This window comes from Macaca fascicularis, chromosome 14 (genome assembly GCF_037993035.2).
Source record: "Macaca fascicularis isolate 582-1 chromosome 14, T2T-MFA8v1.1".
Taxonomy (NCBI): Eukaryota; Metazoa; Chordata; class Mammalia; order Primates; family Cercopithecidae; genus Macaca; species Macaca fascicularis.
In genome coordinates this window covers 32,601,873-32,621,833 of record NC_088388.1, presented here as the reverse complement: position 1 = coordinate 32,621,833, position 19,961 = coordinate 32,601,873, and the positions used below count along the sequence as shown (strand labels likewise).

The following is a 19,961-nucleotide window of genomic DNA, read 5'->3' as shown; positions in this document are numbered from 1 at the left end:
ATTTCTAATTCTGTTATTAGTTATTAATTTTGATAATTGTCATATAAAGCAATTTGCATTTCTTTTTCTTTTTTTTTTTTTTTTTTTTGAGACAGAGTCTCACTCTCTCCCAGGCTGAAGTGCAGTGGCGCTATCTCCGCCCACTGTAACCTCCTCCTCTCCTGCCTCAGTCTCCAGAGTGGCTGGGATTATAGGCGCCCACCACCACACCTGGCTAATTTTTGTATTCTTTTTTTTTTTTTTTTTTTTTTTTGAGGCGGAGTCTCGCTCTGTCGCCCAGGCTGGAGTGCAGTGGCGCGATCTCCGCTCACTGCAAGCTCCGCCTCCTGGGTTCCCACCATTCTCCTGCCTCAGCCTCCCGAGTAGCTGGGACTACAGGCGCCCGCCACCACGCCTGGCTAATTTTTTGTATTTTTAGTAAAGACAGGGTTTCACCGTGGTCTCGATCTCCTGACCTTGTGATCCGCCCGCCTCGGCCTCCCAAAGTGCTGGGATTACAGGCGTGAGCCACCGCGCCCGGCAATTTTTGTATTCTTAGTAGAGATGGGGTTTCACCGTGTTGGCCAGGCTGGTCTTGAACTCCGGGCTTCAAGTGATCTGCCCGCCTCCGCCTCCTAAAGTGCTGGGATTACAGGTGTAATCCATGCCCAGCCTTAGCAATTTGCATTTCAAAGCCAAATTACATAATATTAAGAGTTATAATGATTTGAAGTAAAATATTACAAATAGTAGATGAAGAAAGGTTTTTCTGTTCTTTAGAAATAATTAGTGTGCTTTCCTATGTTGATCTTCGTGATGTTAGGAGTCCTGAAGCCTTTTCAAGGTAATGATGTTCTGCCTTTTTCTGAAATCTGCGTACTTCGGATCATCTTAGGCATCTTGTGGTCATTGGAAAGATTTAAATTTTTTTCTTTCATCTCCACTGACTTAGTGTGTGTTGATTCCAAATTTAGAATGTTTAGACTTTAAATTCTATTTGTTGCAAATAGTAATTCTGGATCCAAAAATTGTCAAGGTGCATGTTTTAAATGGAAAACACCAGAGTACATGATAAGAGCACAAATAATCTGAGAAAGGAACAAAGCTAGAACGTGATGGTAGCTCACTCTGGTAGAAAATGCCAAAAGTGTTATTGTTTCTATCAAATGAAATTGAGTTCCTTAATACACTTATACTAAGAAAAATTTAGGTTGCCTGTTTTTAAAAAGGTACCATTTTCAGGGCCCCAATACCAGGTGCTTGGAAACAATAGATGAGTTTGGAGAAGAGTGGCCTTAAAGGTTGTAACTGTTCATAAAACGTGCTTATCGAATGAGGACTGCATTCTGAATCATAAATATTATAGGAGAACATCAACATTTTTAGTGTCAAAATAATAAATGATGGTAGGAGCTTGATTTAATTTTTATAAAGTCATAATCGAACTAGTTAAATGTCACTACAAGTATCATTCAGTTATTGTTTGTAGCTTTTCAGTCAGGCAGGATGATTTGCCAAGTAGGTGAGGGCATAAATAGGCCAGTGGCTTATTTATTTATTTATTTAGAGACAGAGTCTCTCTCTGTCACCCTGACTGGAGTGCAGTGACGTGATATTGGCTCATTGCAACCTCTGCCTCCCAAGTTCAAGTGATTCTCTTACCTCAGCCTCCTGAGTAGTTGGGATTACAGGTGTGCACCACCACACCCAGCTAATTTTTGTATTTTTAGTAGAGACAAGGTTTTGCCATGTTGGTCAGGCTGGTCTCGAACTCTTGGCCTCAAGTTATTTGCCCACCTTGGCCTCCCAGAGTGCTGGGATTACAGACATGGGCCACCTTGCCTGGCCACCAGTGTCTTTTAAAGGATGGAGTGGAATTGGTTTTACCACATGACCACTGTCAAAAAACCCATCATACTCTGTTTTAGGATCTTATCTTACAGGTACTTGTCTCGCATTCAAAATAAGCAAGAGAAGAGTGAAGTCAGGGAAGCACTACAGTGCTGCTTCTCCTCTGTCCTCATCTTCACCAGAGGCAGATGACTTCTCTGTAGCAAGGTCCAGCCACATTTCACGGGGCGAGCAGTGGTTTAAGTGGTAGGGCTTTACTAAAACATATATGTGTCTCTTTCTCCTGCCTTGAAGCCAGAGACATTACTAGAAATTAGACATTACTAGGATTCCCAGTGTGGTGTGCTGTTGCTTAAATAAGCAGGTCATAGAGTTGGCTCAGATTCAAGGGATGGGGAAATAGATTACATATCCAATAGGAAGAGCTGCAAAGAACTTGTGACCATGTTTAAACCCCAGCCTGTGTATGTATATGTATGCATATGTGTATATATTTACCACATCCCATCAGTACCCACACATCTCTCTGCAGATAGGTGTTTGTGTGCACACACACTTCTAAATTTTAGATAGCTAGAAGTAGTTTAGGTTAGTTTTCTTCTGGTGTCAGTTATTTTACTTCATTGTTTTCCAGAATGCTTTGGAAAGTTTTCCTGAACTAACAATAATTACTCGAGACTCTAAAGCAAAGAGTGGAGGAACTGCTATTTCTAAAATCAAAATGAATGGCAAAGCTTATAATAAGAAAACTCTAAGGACCTCTAAAACAACCGCTAAATCTGCACAAGTAAGTGTAATTGATTATTAATGCAACTGTACCTTTTCCAATTGTTACTATAATTCCTACTTAAAACATTGAAACAAGCAAATATTTTACTATGTTGTCATTAAGTGTGAAGGTTTTTCAGGTAGGTATAAGCAGCACTGGCCTAAAGAAGAGGGATGCATGATTGTTTATTTTTTTTCTATAGCACAGTATCAGGCATATAATATGTGCTCACAAATTTCTTAAATTGACTAATATGGAATAAATTATCTCACATTCGTGTTGATATATTCGTAGGTAGTTTTTTATTTTCTTAATTGCATATATTATGTACAAAATGTTATGTTTTGAAATGTGTGTACATTGTGAGATGGCCAATTCGAACTCATTAACATATGCATTACCTGTATTATAGGTATATTTTTAATTGGGTATGCATGCACATAGATAAGTGAGTGTGCACAACACATTCCATAAAAAGATGAAATGTTTATTTCATATCCGCAAAGTCATTAAAATTGGAATTTGCTCATCTTTAAACATAGTATAAATTGTTATAACCTTTTCAGAAAACAGTTTGGCAACATATCAGCTTCACAGCAAAAATGTATTCAGGGCTAAGCACAATGGCTCAAGCCTATAATCCCAGCACTTTGGGAGGCTGAGGCAGGAGGATCACTTGAGTCCAGGTGTTCAAGACCAGCCTTGGCAACAAAGCAAGACCCCATGTACCCTGCGGGGAGAAAAAAAAATTAGCCAGGCATGGTGCCGTGCACCTGTAGTCCTAGCTACTTGAGAAGCTGAGTGGGAAGATCGCTTGAGCTCAGGGAATTGAGACTGCAGTGAGCTGTGATCACATCCCTGCACTCCAGCCTGGGTGACAGAATGAGACACTGTCTCAAAAAAAAAAAAAAAAAAAAAAAAGTATTCTGTAGAAACAGATTCAGAAATGCATAAAAATACATACCTTTGCTCATTGTAGAATTGTTTGTAAGAGCAATCCAATTATGTACCACCAGTGTGAAGTTAGATAAATGAAGAGCCACCTAATGTCATACTACGTGCTTTTTATAAAGAGATAGATTTGTTCATTCTTTCAAAAAAAATTTTTTGAGTGCCTATAGCATGCCAAGTACAGTTCTAAGTACTAAAGATACAACAGTGAAAACTGGTTAAAAGTCCTCACCCTCATATAGGGACAGCTATATGTACTAAATGAAAAGATAACCAATTTTTAGTTAGGTCAAAAAACAAGTTGGAAGAAAGAAAAGTTGCTGGACAATATGTATAGTGTGATTCCCTTCTCAATACAGAATTAGTGTTATTAACATACATGTTATACCTAGGGGAAAAACATTAAAAAATATATAACATGCCATCAGCTTTGTTTAGCTCTGAAGCAGGAGATTATAGGGAGCTTTTATTTTATAAATCATCTCATATGTTTATTATTTAAATTTTCCTATAATGCTTAAGTTTTTTCAATAATGCATATTTATATTCAGGATAAAGAATAAGATTTTAAAATATAATTTAAATTCTTATTTTGAATAAGTCTCTCCATATTAACACAACTGAATACCTACCCATATATGTCATTTTCGACATTGCCATTGAGACTTTTGATCCAGTATTTTCCTCAAAGTGTTCTTAGCTCAGATACTCCATGAAATATATCTATAAACTTTTTTCTTTTTATAGGAGTTTGCTGTCGATCCAGAGAAAATACAGTTGTATTCTTTGTATCATTCACTCCATCATTATAAATATCATGTTTATCTGATATGTAAGGATGAGGTAATTTCTTCTCATTTATTTAAAAAAGAAATGTTTTTCAGAACGTTAAGGAGACTCTAGCTATGGTATTTTGGAATGTTTTAAAGAGAATTGTGAAACACCTGTGTGTATATATTTTGCCTATGTGTTCTATAAATAATGATTCGATTTATTGTTCTGAGTCTCTCTGCTATGTTTTGTGCTCAGATTTACCCTAGCCTCACCACCTCTTGTAGCAGCTATAATTGGTAATGTTTTAAAGCTGTCGATGCTTGCTTTACATCGCCATAATAAATGATGTTTTATTGCGTTTTGTTCTCTCACAGTGTATGATGATCTGCTTTAATTCACTTCAGTCACTGCTTTGACATCTCGCTGCTTTACTTATTACTTAGAAAGGCCTTATCCCACTTAATTGCAGAGAAATGGGGTTTTGTGCCTTGGCATGAAAAACTAAAAGTTAAAATTTAATTGTAGCTTTTCAGTTGTTCAGAAATTATACATGACAAAATATTACCTCATGGATGGGATATAAGCATTAATTTCCACAGACAGGTTAAATGGTTGTAGACAATACTACCTATTTAACCAGCACTATCACTTCTGTTAATTAAAAAGGGTTAAGTTGGTCCAAGGCTATATCTAATGTGTTTGACAGTAGTCTGGTATGGAAAGATGCTCATAAATCTAACCTTTATATAGCAAAAGACAAAGCAAAGATGGTGATGCAAAATAGGTTGACTACTTTTACAATGCTTTAAAATGCAGAATCGACTCCAAAATTTGTCATTTGGCTTTTAACGTAATTGGAAGAAATGGAGGAAGTTTGAAGTACGTTTTCTAGCCTTCCTTTCTGCCCCCTTGGAGCCAAAGATGAGAGGATTAGATCTCACCCAAATTTATCTGAAATAATAATTCTCCATGGATAGAATGAAGAAAAAAATTAAATACCAGTACTTGTAGTTGAACTTAAGTATGACGTGATAAGTATAAGCTAATTTGGCAATTTTCTTTTTTTAGATTTCTTCCGTGCAGAAAAAAAATGAAGATTTAGGACAGGAGGAAATTGTTCAACTTTGTATGAAAAATGTAAAATGGGTGGAGGACCTCTTTGAAAAATTTGGAGAACTTCTAAATCATGTACAGCAGAAATGTTCCTAACTTTTCCACAAAAATCCCATCTTTCTGTAGCACTAATGAAATGGCAGATATGGGGCGGTCAAAGATAATCAGATGTCAAGTAGTGGTCTGCAGGCCGGCCGCTTCCATCACGGACCTGTCATCACCACCTCTGCTGAAGGACAGTGGTGCGCCTTTAGGAAGGAAGTTAGTCCTCTGGAAATGGACCTAAATCCCACCACATTTTTACCCTAATGAATGATTTTTCTATTTTGTAAACCATTGGGTAACTTGAGTTATATTTTCAGAAACATTTTTTGACAAATGATGAAGCATGCACTAAGTATAATTTTTCTTTATTGCTAGAGAAATAACACTTAAAGTAACGATTTTTTTTTCTGACTCTGGCTAAACACCAGAATGACAGAGAAGTGGCAGAAACCATACGTTTGTACTCACATCTGGCCACAAAACCAGAAATATTGTACATTATGTAAAGAGGTCTGGTGTGGTGTGACATCCTGTATGAGAATATCATCAATTTAAAATATAAAATTTGGAAACTGTTCTGCTTTACAGACTCCTTTTACTCTTAACATGTTCAGGAAACTGGATGTGGAATTGGTGCAATTCTCTGACTGCTTTTTGTGTCAAATTATATTGTGACAAAAAAACAATGACATACTATTTTCCCTATCACAAAGAAAAGTATTTTCGTTTATACTGTGTTTTTTCCTTTGGAAAATTTTCAATTGTACATTTTATTTCACTAATAGTTGTATTTTTCACAAGGAAAATGTTGTGGTTATAATTATGTTTGATATATCTCTACAACACCTTTTGTTATTTTCAGTAAATCTTATTTAGTTATATGTTGAATTTTTATCGTGAATTCTATCTTGAGGTAACCATTTTTGTTCATACAAATTTGCTTCAGTGTTATCCAGAATATGCATTCAGTACTAGAATTAGTTTAGCTTTATAAATAGGGCTGTGTTAGACACTGCAGTAATTTTCTAATTCATAAAATAAACTTCTTACTAAACTAGCACTTGATTAACTTGTCGAGGTAAAAATCTAACTACATTTACATTTTGAAGAATAAAACTGATAATTAGACTATTTGCAGTGTTAAACACAGCTTCCTTAACTCTTAGAACTGGAAGTTGTAGAGCTCTCCTTTTGGTGCCTTTCCAGCCTTTATACACACTATTGTAGCTTTCTTAGGTTTGATAGGTAGCGTTTCAAGTAGTTTAGCTGAGACAGTGAATGTATTAGGTTCAACATGACCTTGTGTTTTATTTGTGTTTGCCAACAGGATGCCTTATTTGTTTGAGAAAAAGATTTACTAGTGTCATTCTAAACTATCTCCTTTTTTAGGATTCTAAAGAAGTTAATCATCATCCTTTTGTTTATTTTACCACCGTTTAGTGCCTTAAATCCTATCAAGAAAGCAGTGTTACTGCTCAATGCCCAAATAAGACACGTGGATATTGCTATTGTCTTGCTTTTGAGTTAACAGGCCAACTTTTTATACTTAAAACCTCAGTAAACTGGCAAAGAATTGAAGGTAACGTGATTTGATTTGAGAATAAAACATTGTAGCATTGGGTGAAAAATGAGTATTTGAATTAAGCTTATATATTTATTTCTGATGGTTATCTTATTAAAAGCAATAATCCTTAATACTGTACTTGCCATTAGACTAGGTACTCAGTAATGGAAGTTTCTCTCAAGGGTTAAATGTTCCATTTTTGAAAGTTTTAAAAAACCTGTTTGGGTGGTTTATTTTGAAAACAAAAGTAACCTATTAGATTCATTTTGCCTAACTCATATGAGAGTCACAGAGTATCAACGGTGAGAGCATCATAAAATGAATTTTCCAAGTGGAGAAGAGTAGGAAGCAGCCATATTTCTTTCTGATATTATTGACTCTGGACAGAATTGATGTCTTTCATTTCCAAAATGCAAAGTAGGGAACTACATCTCCTAAAGTAGCATTATAAATATACATCTTTATATTACTCTTCCAGCTTATGTTCCTAAATCATTGATAATTTAAACATTTTTAAAAGCCACCTTAATTTAGGTGGCTCTTGGAGTCGATGTTTGAATTCACTAGCCACATTTTCTTCATGATATGCCTCGTGGCAAACAAAGATGTTTCCTTAAGATGAATTTTATGTTTCCCATAGAAAATAATTCATTTCCTTTGGCACTGCAGTTGCCCTCAAACTGCTTGCAGTTGTATTCATTTTAGCACAACAAAGGTTTTCATAATACGGGAGGCCAAGTCTATGATACTGCCTCAAAGAGACCCTATTGTTTAGATGCATCATCTTCTCTCATTTGATCCATAGAGTATAGGCAAAGACATCAACCTCAGGCCTTAGAGAAAAGTGGAAATGTTATTATGACAACCATCCATGAGTTATCGCTTTTTATGAAGTTAAATACAGTCATGTGTTGCCTAACAGCAGGGATACATTCTGAGAAATGCATTGTTAGGCAATTCCGTTGTGTGAACATCATAGTGTACTTACACAAACCTAGGTGGCACAGCCCACAACATACCCAGGCTATATGGTAAACCTGTACAGCATGTTGCTGTACTGAATATTGTAGGCAGTTGTAACACAATGGTATTTGTGTATCTAGACATAGAAAAGATACAGTAAGAATATGGTATTACAATCTTACGGGACCACTGTCAGATATGCGGTCTGTCTTTGAAAAGTTGTTACGCGGCGCATGACTATAAATACCTAGCTGGTTAGCATTTACATTCCTTGCCAGGGAGTTTGAAATTTATAATATAGAAATAACTTTAGGTTTTAGGTAGAGTTAAAGAGGTAAAGCACATGTTGCCACAACCCAGGAAAGTATTTTTAAGAAAGACTGGATTTTCCTACCTTTAGAGATCTAAAAAAAATTTAATATAAAAAATCAGTTTGTGTTGGTGTTTATTACTAGTTCAGATGAGTGCCTGCTGAAGGGCCCCCTTGTCATTTTCATTATAACCCAGTTTCCACTTACTTGACCTCTCAGTCATAAATGTGTAATGATTTATGAATTAGCACAGTAAGTTGACACTAGAAACTGCCCATTTCTGTATTACACTATCAAATAGGAAGCATTGGAAAGATGGGGGAAAAAGTCTTATTTTAAAATGGCTTAGAAAGTTTTCAGATTACTTTGAAAATTCTAAATTTCTTTGTTTCTAAAACTTGAAAATATGTAGATGGACTCATGCATTAAGATTGTTTTCAAAGCTTTCTTCACATTTTTAAAGTGTAATTTTCCTTTTAATATACATATTTATTTTCCTTAAACAGCTATATCCCAACCCATGACTTTGGAGATATACCTGTAAAACCAATATAACAGCAGGGTTATTGAAGCAGCTCTCTCAAATGTTGCTTCAGATGTGCAAGTTGCAAATTTTATTGTATTTGTAGAATACAATTTTTGTTTTAAACTGTATTTCAATCTATTTCTCCAAGATGCTTTTCATATAGAGTAAAATATCCCAGGATGACTGCTTCTGTGTCAGTTGCATTTGACGCATAACTGCACAAATGAACAGTGTGTACTCTTGGTTGTGCGTTAACTTACATGTATAATTTTTGGCATCTGTGTTCACAAATGCATGTGTTAGCAAATCACCTTTATTTATAAGTGACAATATTTGAAGTTAATGATATAAAGAAACCTGCATTTGTAGTCCAGCATTTTCATTTGGTCCATAACACAATGTATGGAAATGTGAAAGACAATTTTGTACATTTGTTTGTTACTAACTCAGATCATTAAAATGAAAACAATTTTTTTAAACAAGAAAATCAAAATGTTTGAGGGTTTTTTTGTTGTTTGTTTTTTTAAGAATTGAAAACAGGTATCATATAGCCAAAATCATCATCATGTTACAGATTCCTCACACAAACTAAACAGTTATTAGTTACAAATGGTATAGGGCCCACCCATTATTTTCTCAGATTATTTTAAGTTAGTATTTGATGAACTTTGCATCTTTAGCTAACAATAGCAGACCATATTTAAGAGTTTCTGTTTTAAGATATAACTTTTAGTCCTTTTCCACCTATAAAGAGTTAAAAATCTGCCGGGCACAGTGGCTCACACCTGTAATTCCAGCACTTAGGGAGGCCAAGGAGATCGAGACTGTTCTGGCCAACATGGTGAAACCCCATCTTTACTAAAAATACAAAAATTAGCTGGGCGTGGTGGCGCGTGCCTGTAATCCCAGCTACGCAGGAGGCTGAGGCAGGAGAATCATTTGAACCAGGGAGTCAGAGGTTGCAGTAAGCCAAGATCGCGCCACTACACTCCTGCCTGGTGACAGAGCAAGATTCCATCAAAAAAAAAAAAAAAGGTATCAATCCATTGACGTATAAATCTGTTAACTTATATCTTTCTAGTTTTATCTGAAAATAGTCCATAACTAGAAGTAATTGATAATATCAAGCTATTTCTGTCATCTCTGTTGAGTAAGTTAAAAAAACAAAAACGTGTCCTGACTGGACTAGTGAGTTGATTTTCTGAATTAGATTCTGCCTTAATCTTCATATAATATTTTTAGCATATTAAGTATTTCAAGTGAAGATACTGTCAATGTGCTTGCTATCTTGTAGTTTGGATTGTAAATGCAGTGAATCTTCATGCCTTTATACAGTTAGAAAATGAATATTTAATGTAACAAGTGATCTGTATCAAATATTTATCATCTCAGTAAAGTCTGTGAAAAAAATTTTTTTTTACTTCTGTAACATCTGTTTTATTCTCCATTGGTTGTTGAAATTGCTGTTCATTTTAGTACTTTCCACAAAATACTTTAGAAAATAGTCATTATTCGAGTGCTCTATATAAACCTGAATGACAGCACATATACTACACTGCTCTGTTAATTTTTTGTTACTGTTTTTTTGTTTTGTTTTGTTTTGTTTTTGTGACAGAGCCTTGCTCTGTTGCCCAGGCTGGAGTGCAGTGGCACCATCTCAGCTCACTGCAGCCTCAGCCTCTCAAGTAGCTGGGATTATAGGTATGAGCCACCACGCCTGGCTAATTTTTGTATTTTTGGTAGAGACAGGGTTTCATCATGCTGCCCAGGCTGGTCTCAAACTTCTGGCTTCAAGTGATCCCCTTGCCTCAGCCTCCCAAAGTGCTGGGATTACAGGCGTGAATCATTGCGCCCGGCCTGCTGTCTGGTTTTGTTTTACCGTACTTTGTCTCAGACACACTCTATAAACTCAACCTGAACCTTCTCTAGGAAGAAGTGAAAAAGGTTACTTCTACTCTTTGGTTTTCCAAATAGAAATATTTTTTTACTCAAAAAATAGTAAAGCTACTCATGGCTTGTTTTTTAAAAACTCAAAACAATATGGAAAAGTGTAAAGAAAGAGATATAAACTACTCTCCACTGAGCCTTTTTTTAAGGTGGTGTGGGGTCTCCCTCTCTTACCCAGGCTGGACAGTGGTGCGATCACTGCTCACTGCAGCTTCCACCTCCTGGGCTCAAGGGATCCTCCCACCTCAGACTCAAGTAGCTGGGACTACAGGCATGCACCACCACGCCGTGCTAATTTTTGTAGTTTTTGTAGAGATGCGGCTTCACCATGTTGCCTAGGCTGGTCTGAAACTCCTGGACTCCAGTGATCCACATACCTGGGCCTCCAAAGTGCTGGGATTACAGGCATGAGCCACTGCACCTGGCCATACTATGTCTTGATACTGGCCTAAAACATGCTTTCAGTTCAATATGGGATGGGTTACAAGATTTGGTACTATGGGTTGTTCCTTTTCTGTGGCATAGCTTTAAGTGAATTCCTAAATTTGGCATACCAATGTGTAAATTAAAAAGCACGTTCTGAAGTGAAGTCAAAAATGATCTGGGTTATTGATCATTTTAGGTTATGTATATATCTCTTCTTTAGGTAGGATGAATAATTTAGAGCTGACTGGTTTCAAATTAAAGGAAGATACAATTACCACTTGGTCTATTGTTAAACCTTATCTATTTTATGATGTTAATCAGGAGTCAAGATATTGCTTTACAAAAATATTGTGTCTTGCATATAATTTACCTGTGGGTAAAGTTTACTATTTTCACCTAAAGTATAGATTTTCTTTTAATTTTACTCCTTAAAGTATTTAGAATAAGGCAACAACAAAAATAATTTAAGACATAGATTAAAAAATAAAGGGCATAGTAGAAAAGCTTTTCTAAAACCACATCCAGGAATACCTTTCACCTGCCTGCCTTCCCACCCATGGTGGCCCAGGCCTGAGGGCATCTAAATTCCCTAAAGTATATGGTTTTTTCCTTGCCTCCAGTCCTTCCTGTTCCTCCTGTTGAATTAGTCTTCTTCACGTCTCAGTCTTCAGATTTCACTTTAACTTCACTTCTACTGAACCAGATTAGGTTTTTTTGTTTGTTTGTTCCCTTGTTTTGAGATAGGGTCTCAGCTCTGTCACCCAGGCTGGAAGGTAGTGGCACCATCACAGCTCACTGCAGCCTTGAACTCCTGGGCTCAAGCAATCCTGCCTTAGCTTCCTGAGTAGCTGGGATTACAAGCACACACCACTGCACCCAGCTAATTTACAAATTTTTTTTAGAGACGGAGTCTCTCTTTGTTGCCCAGGCTGGTCTCCAACCCCTGGCTTTAAGAGATCTTCCTGCCTTGGCCTCCCAAAGTGCTAGGATTATACTTGTGAACCACTGTTCCCGGCCCAGATTAGGGTTTAATCCAATGGACCAGATCAAGTGCCCTTGGTTCCTCCAGCAAGAGCATGTTTGATGCTTTGTTGTGGTTGTGTGACTGCTGGACTTTCTTTGCTGCTGGCTCCTATCCTCTGATAATAGGATTTACGAGTTTTGCTCACTACTGCATCCCCATCATCTCATGCACTGTCTGGAACATAGTATATTTTCATTAAACATTTGGCAAATAATTGGACATATGAAAAAAGTCACAGGGAATATTAAAAAGGTTAAAAACAGGAAAGTATTCATTGGATTTTGTAATAAAGACACAACTTTAGGAGAATTACAACTTCAGAAGAAAATGACTACACCAACAAAAATTGCTGATATTTTATGAAAGACTGAAATGCAGTAGCTATCATTTTTTACATTTTACCCTCATATGCAGAAAGAGCTCAGGGACCGGGACATACATTCCTCTATCTGGGGCTTGAGATTCTCCAATAGAATAACTGGGGAAGAAAGTACTGTCAAAAAAAATTTTTTTAGCCTGAGGTGGTCAGGCTAATCCTCAAGGAGGATTGCTTGAGCCCAAGTTCAAGGTTGCAGTGAGCTATGATTCACCACTGCACTCAAGCTGGGCAACACTGTCTTGAAGAAACAAAGTTTCTGTGAGATGCACTCATGAACTAAACACTCTGGTAGGAGGAGTTCATCTACTTGAGGGTAAGGGAAGACTTCGTGGAAACAATAATGATTAGCTGAACCTCAGCGGTTAGGAAGACTTAACAGAGCTGGCTGACGAAGAAGGCATAATGCTTAGTTTTCAGGAGAATGGTTTCTGCTCCCGTTTTGCCACTAAACTGGCTCGATCCTCAGGCATGCCACGCGAAACCTAATCTGAATCTGTTTTCTCATCCTGAAAGTGAAGTAAGAAACAGTCTTTTAAAGCTATCAGTATTCTTTGATTCTAGATAGACTGGAATGTTGACAGAAATGCAAAGAGGCTCAGCAGCACCAGAAGATCAGAGCAGCAGAATAGTAAGAATGGAAAGGTCTTACTACATTTTTCACTATCTTACAAGATTTATTTCAAAACCATTAAAAGCTATTTTACACATACACACACACCTTAGCCATTTAGTTCATCTTGTGACACTACTGTAAAATTAATTAGAAACATAGTGTCGCCAGTCAATTTTGAAATGCTTAGGGTCTGTATGCACATAGTCTTCATTTTTATATCTCCAACAGCACAAAGTATTTCACTCCATAGGTACTTAATAGGTATGTGTAACATAGATGGGTGAATATATAAATGAGAGTTTACTTGGAATCAGTTTAAAGTGTTCAAGCTGGCCTCTTAAAATAGGTCAAAATACCCTGTTGTCAGTGGTACATTCCCTGCTTTCCTTTTCTTCTTTTTTTTTTTTTCCCCAGAGGGAGTCTCGCTCTGTCGCCAGGCTGGAGTGCAGTGGCACAATCTCGGCTCACTGCAATCTCCGCCTCCTGGGTTCAAGTGATTTTCCTGTCTCAGCCTCCAGAGTAGCTAGGATTACAGGCGCCTGCCACCACCCCCGGCTAATTTTTGTATTTTTAGTAGAGACAGGGTTTCACCACGTTGGCCAGGATGGTCTCGATCTCTTGACCTCATGATCTGCCCGCCTTGGCCTCCCAAAGTGCTGGGATTACAGGCGTAAGCCAATGGCCAGCCTCCCTTTCTGTCTTTAAGAGAAAGCACCTCTCTTACAGTACCAATTATTTTCATATCACTCTCTAATTCTCCTCACTCTGCTTACTTCACAACATACCAGAGTCCATTCTCCTAATTTGTATTTTGAATTTCTATTTAATCCATGGAAGTGAATGGGCTATCATCAGAGAGCAGGTATCTTGGAGCAGTGAAGCAACAGAATTCAAAACACTAGCAACAGGCTAACAGAAAGAACCTGGCTTTCGAATGAAGTTTTAAAATTAACCTTGTTTACTTAGACTTTATCAATGACTTAAGAACCATTTGTGGGTCACTTAGTAGATCTTTATAATGTCAGTCCTCCATTGAGTTTATTATAAGATAATATTTGACTTAAGTAGAAGTCAGGAAGTTAGGGTTTTTCATAGTCGACACTAACGTGAATGCATTAACATCATCACAGGAGTTTGCAAACAATCCACTATCAAAAAGATTACACATTAAAGCACCTTTTAAAGGCACTACAAAACAAAAACTTGCTTTAACTGTGCCCATACTGTTCATGAACAAATATTATGCCATCCAAATGAGAAATATAAGTCCGCCAGCATGGTGGCTCATACCTGTAATCCCGGCACTTTGGGAGGCCAAGGTGGATAGATTGCTTGAGCCCAGGAGTTCAAGACCAGTCTGGTAACAGGGCAAGACCTTGTCTCTACTAAAAATTTTAAAAATTAGCTGGGTGTGATGGTGCTATTTGGGAGGCTAAGGCAAGAGGATCACTTGAGTCCGAGACATTAGGGCTGCAGTGAGCTATGATCATGCCACTGCACTCCAGCCTGAATGAGCGAGACCCTGTCTCAAAAAAAAAAAAAAAAAAAAAAGAAAAAGAAAAGCCATCGCTGTGACTGCTATAGCTGAGAGCCTCACTATTTTTGTCTCCTCAGGCTGCCCTAACAAAATGCCATAGACTGGGTGGCTTAAACAACAGAAATTTATTTTCTCATAATTCTGGAGCCTAAAAATCCCAAATCAAGGCTGGCAGAGTCAGTTGCTGGCAAACAGCCCTCACATGGCAGAGAGATGGCAAGTCCTCTGGTGTATCTTCTTATAAGGGAACTATTCCCATAATAGATCCCCATCCTCATGACCTCAACAAACTCTAATTACCTCTCAAAAGTATCTCTAAATACTATCACATTGGGGCTGGACAGGGTTGCTCACACCTGTAATCCCAGCACTTTGGGAGGCTGAGGCAGGAGGATCACTTGAGGTCAGAAGTTAAGAGACCAACCTGACCAACACAGTGAAACCCTATCTCTACTAAAAATACAAAAATCAGCTGGGCGTGGTGGCGGGCACCTGTAGTCCCAGGTACTTGAGAGGCTGAGAGGCAAGAGAATCACTTGAACCCAAGAGGCAGAGGTTGTAGTCAGCCGAGATGGCACCACTGCATACCAGCCTGGGCAACACAGCAAGACTCAGTCTCTAAATAAATAAATAAATAAATACTATCGGCCGGGCGCGGTGGCTCAAGCCTGTAATCCCAGCACTTTGGGAGGCCGAGACGGGCGGATCACAAGGTCAGGAGATCGAGACCATCCTGGCTAACACAGTGAAACCCCGTCTCTACTAAAAAATACAAAAAACTAGCCGGGCGAGGTGGTGGGCGCCTGTAGTCCCAGCTACTCGGGAGGCTGAGGCAGGAGAATGGCGTAAACCCGGGAGGCGGAGCTTGCAGTGAGCTGAGATCCGGCCACTGCACTCCATCCAGCCTGGGCGACAGAGCGAGACTCCGTCTCAAAAAAAAATAATAATAAAATAAAATAAAATAAAATAAAATAAATACTATCACACTGGGGGTTAGGGCTTCAATATAAGAATAGCAGGAGTACACAAACATGCAGTCCATAACAACCACTGACAAGTGTCAGCTACAGCACAGAAAAGGTGAAAGCCTTGCAGACAGTCATCACTGATTGGCTTAAAATTCTCTCTAGTCTATCCAGAAGCAAGAACATCATTTATTTATACTCTTCTCTTCTGCTGTAGGATTTTCAGATGTTCACAGATAACTTTTAGCACAGACAATAAAGACCAGTAGTAGAGACTTTGCCACTGAGCAATATTCTTTGAACTTCACAAAGGGAATTGTATTCTGTCAGTTCCTAAATAAATCTTACCTTTTCCTATCTCTCTCCTCTGTCTTCTTTTTGGTCCAAACCACCATCATCTCATGCCAGGACTACTATAATAATCTCTGAACTGCTGCCTCCCTCTTCCCAACTGCTTTCCTTCAGTCCATTCTCAACAAAGCAGTCTGATTTTCAAACAACTCTGATCATGTGAGTCCCACTGGAAATCCATCAATGCTACCTATTGTTGTTAGGATAAAGGCCAAAACGCTAATGGAAACTTCTACTTCGAACCATCATGGACTAACAGGGCCAGATATATCTTTCTGCTTCATTTAAAAGTGAGGACAAAAGAAGTGAAAATTGTTTTCAAACATTGAACAATGTGCAGCACAGGACAGTAATCTTGAGAGAAAGGAAACAAATCAGTAGTAAGAAAACAACTCAATTCTTAAAAGGACAAAGGATCTAAGTAAACATTTCTCTGAAGACATACAAATGACCAGCAGGTATATAGAAAAATGATCAGCATTGGTCAGGTGTGGTGGCTCATGCCTGTAATTCCAGCACTTTGAGAAGCTGAGGTGGGTGGATCACCTGAGGTCAGGAGTTCAAGACCAGCCTGGCTAACATGGTGAAACCCTGTCTCTACTAAAAATACAAAATTAGCTGGGCTTGGTGGCCCACACATGTAATCCCAGCTACTCGGAAGGCTGAGGCAGGAGAATCACTTGAACCCGGGAGGCGGAGGTGGCAGTAAGCCTAGATCATGCTATTGCACTCCAGCCTGGGCAAAAAAAGCGAAACTCTGTCTTAAAAACAAAAAAAAAAAAAACAAAGAAAAAAAAAAAGGGAACCCTCATACACTTGGTAAGAATATAAATTAGTACAGCAATTATGGAAAACAATATGGAGGTTTTTCAAAAAATTAAAAATGCAGGCCGGGCGCAGTAGCACACACCTGTAATCCCAGCACTTTGGGAGGCCAAGGCAGGTGGATCACTTGAGGTCAGGAGTTCAAGACTAGCCTGGCCAACATGGTGAAACCCCGTCTCTACTAAAAATACAAAAATTAGCCAGGTGTGGCGGTGTGCACCTGTATTCCCAGCTTCTCAGGAGGCTGAGGCATGAGAATCGCTTGAACCCGGATGGCAGAGGTTGCAGTGAACTGAGACCACACCATTGCACTCCAGCCTGGGTGACAGAGCGAGACTTGGTCTCAAAAGAAAAAAAAAGGAAAAATACAACTAACATATGACCCAGCAATCCCACTATTGGGATTATATCCAAAGGAAATGAAATCAGTATGTTGAGGAGTTATCTGCATTCCTATGTTCATTGCAGCATTATTCACAATAGTGAAGATATGGAATCAACTTAGGTGTCCATCAACAAATGAATGGATAAGGAAAATGTGGCATATACACATGGTGGAATGTTATTTACCCTTAAAAAAGGAAGTCTTGTCATTTTTGACAACACAGACAAACCTGGAGGACATTATGTTAAGTAAAATAAGCCAGGCACAGAAAAACAATTACTCCACGATCTCACTAATAAGTGGAATTGGAAAAAGCTAAACTCTTGGATGCAGAGAGTAAAATGGTGGTTGCTAGAGGCTGGGAGTGAAGGGATTGGGGAGATTTTGGTCAGAGGACATAAAATTTCAGTAAAACAGGAGGAATAAGTTCAAGAGATCTATTGTAATCATGGTGACTATAGTTATTAACAATAAATACTTGAAAATAGGCCGGGTACAGTGGCTTAGGCCTGTAATCCCAGCACTTTGAGAGGCTGAGGCGGGCAGATTGCTTGAGTCCAGGGGTTCAAGACCAGCCTGGGCAGCATGGTGAAACCCTGTCTCTACCAAAATGCAAAAAATTAGCTAGGCATGGTGGTGTGTGCCTATAGTCCCAGCTACTTGGGAGGTTGAGGTGGGAGAATCACCTGAGCCCAGGAAGTTGAGGCTACAGTGAGCCACGGTTGTGCCACTGCACTCCAGCACTCCAGCACTCCAGCACTCCAGCCTGGATAGCCAGAGTGAGACCGTGTCTCAAAAAAAAAAGAAAAAGAAAGAAAATTGCTAAGAGTAGATTTTAAGTGTTCTCATCAGGAAAAATGGTAAGTATTTGAGACAATGCATATGTTCAATAGCTTGATTTAGCCACAATGTATACATATATCAAAACATCATGTTGTATACCTTAAATATATACAACGTTTACTTTTAAATACAAAAAACTAAAGGCAGAGATTGTCAAATTAGACTTTTTTTTTTTTTTTTTTTGAGACAGAGTCTCACTCTGTCGCCCAGGCTGGAGTGCTGTGGCTCACGGCAAACTCTGCCTCCCAAGTTCAAGCGTTTCTCCTGCCTCAGCCTCCTGAGTAGCTGGGATTACAGGCACCTGCCATCATACCTGGCTAACTTTTGTATTTTTAGTAGAGATGGGGTTTCACCATGTTGGCCAGGCTGGTCTCAGGTGATCCATCTGCCTTGGCCTCCCAAAGTTCTGGAATTACAGACATAAGCCCCGTGCCCAGCCTTTGTCAAATTAGATTTTTAAAAAACTTCGTGCAGCCTACAAGAAACCTACCTTACTAAGAAGATATAAATACTTAAAAGAGATGAAAAAAATATATACTATACATAGTGGGTTGAAGGATGGCCCCCACAAACATATGTCCACATCCTAATCCCCAGAATTTATAAACGTGACCTTAGTTGGAAATAGGTTTTTTTGCAGATATAATTAAATTAAGAATCCTGAAATGAGATCTTCCTCAATTATCCTAGTAAGTGGATCCTAACTCTAATGACACGTGTCCGCATAAAACAGAGACGAGAAGAAGAAATGCAGAGGAGAAGGTGGCGTGAAGGCACAGGCAGAGACCAGAGTTGTGCAGCCACAAGCCAAGAAACACCTGGAGCCACCAGAAACTGGGAGAGGCAAGGAAAGATTCTCCCCTAGAGCCTTTGGAGGGAGTGTGACACTGCGGACACCTTGATTTTAGACCTCTAGCCTCCAGAACTGTAAGAGAAGAAATCTCTGTTGTTTAAGCCACCACATTTGTGATAATGTGTTACATTAGCCCTAGGAAACTAATATACCATGTAAATGCTAACCACAAGAAAATTGGATGGCCTATATTACTATAAAAGTAGACTACAAAGCAAAAGACTACTACCAGGATTAAAGAGAGTCATTTCATAATGATAATGGGGCCAGTGCATCAAGAAAACTTAGTAACAGAGCTCCAAAATTCACGAAGCAAAAACTGATATAAATGAAAGAAGAAAATGGCCGAGCACAGTGGCTCATGCCTGTAATCCCAGCACTTTAGAAGGTTGAGGCGGGCGGATCACCTGAGGTCAGAAGTTTGAGACCAGCCGGACCAACATGGCAAAACCCCATCTCTACTAAAAGTACAAAAATTAGCCAGGCATGGTGGCACACACCTGTAATCCCAGCTACTTGGGAGGCTGAGGCAGGAGAATTGCTTGAACCCGGGAGGCAGTGGTTGCAGTGAGACGAGATCACATCATTGTCCAGCCTGGGCGATAAGAGCGAAACTCCGTCTCAAAATAAACAAATAAATAGAAAGGGGAAAATAACAAACCTACAACTATAGATGGGTATTTCAATATCCCTCTCAATAACTGACAGAACAAGCAGGCAGAATAGCATTAAGGATTTAGATGACTTGAATAACACTATCAACTACCTTGACCTAATTGATGTTTATAATATGCTATGCCCAACAACAGCAGAAGACATTCTTTTCAAGTACACACAGAATGTTTTACCAATATGGATCATATTCTGGGTCATAAAACAAAATTTAATAAATTTTAGTGGATTCAAATCATGCAAGAGTATGTTCAGTCTCTGACCACAGTAAAATTAAATTATATTATACAATACC

The 19,961-nt window shown here is 38.5% G+C and overlaps 1 protein-coding gene across 2 annotated transcripts in view; it reads left to right on the top strand.

Moving 5' to 3' along the window:
- QSER1 (glutamine and serine rich 1) overlaps nt 1-9,333 on the top strand; it is an 83,217-nt gene extending 73,884 nt beyond the window's left edge. For both annotated transcript variants that reach the window (XM_045371654.3, XM_045371653.3), the window contains 3 exons: nt 2,465-2,617; nt 4,298-4,393; nt 5,393-9,333. In XM_045371654.3, the coding sequence (XP_045227589.2) occupies nt 2,465-2,617; nt 4,298-4,393; nt 5,393-5,533 (390 nt within the window). In that variant the 3' untranslated portion in view covers nt 5,534-9,333. The remainder of the gene's footprint in view (nt 1-2,464; nt 2,618-4,297; nt 4,394-5,392) is intronic.
- The last annotated feature ends 10,628 nt before the right edge of the window (nt 9,334-19,961 follow it).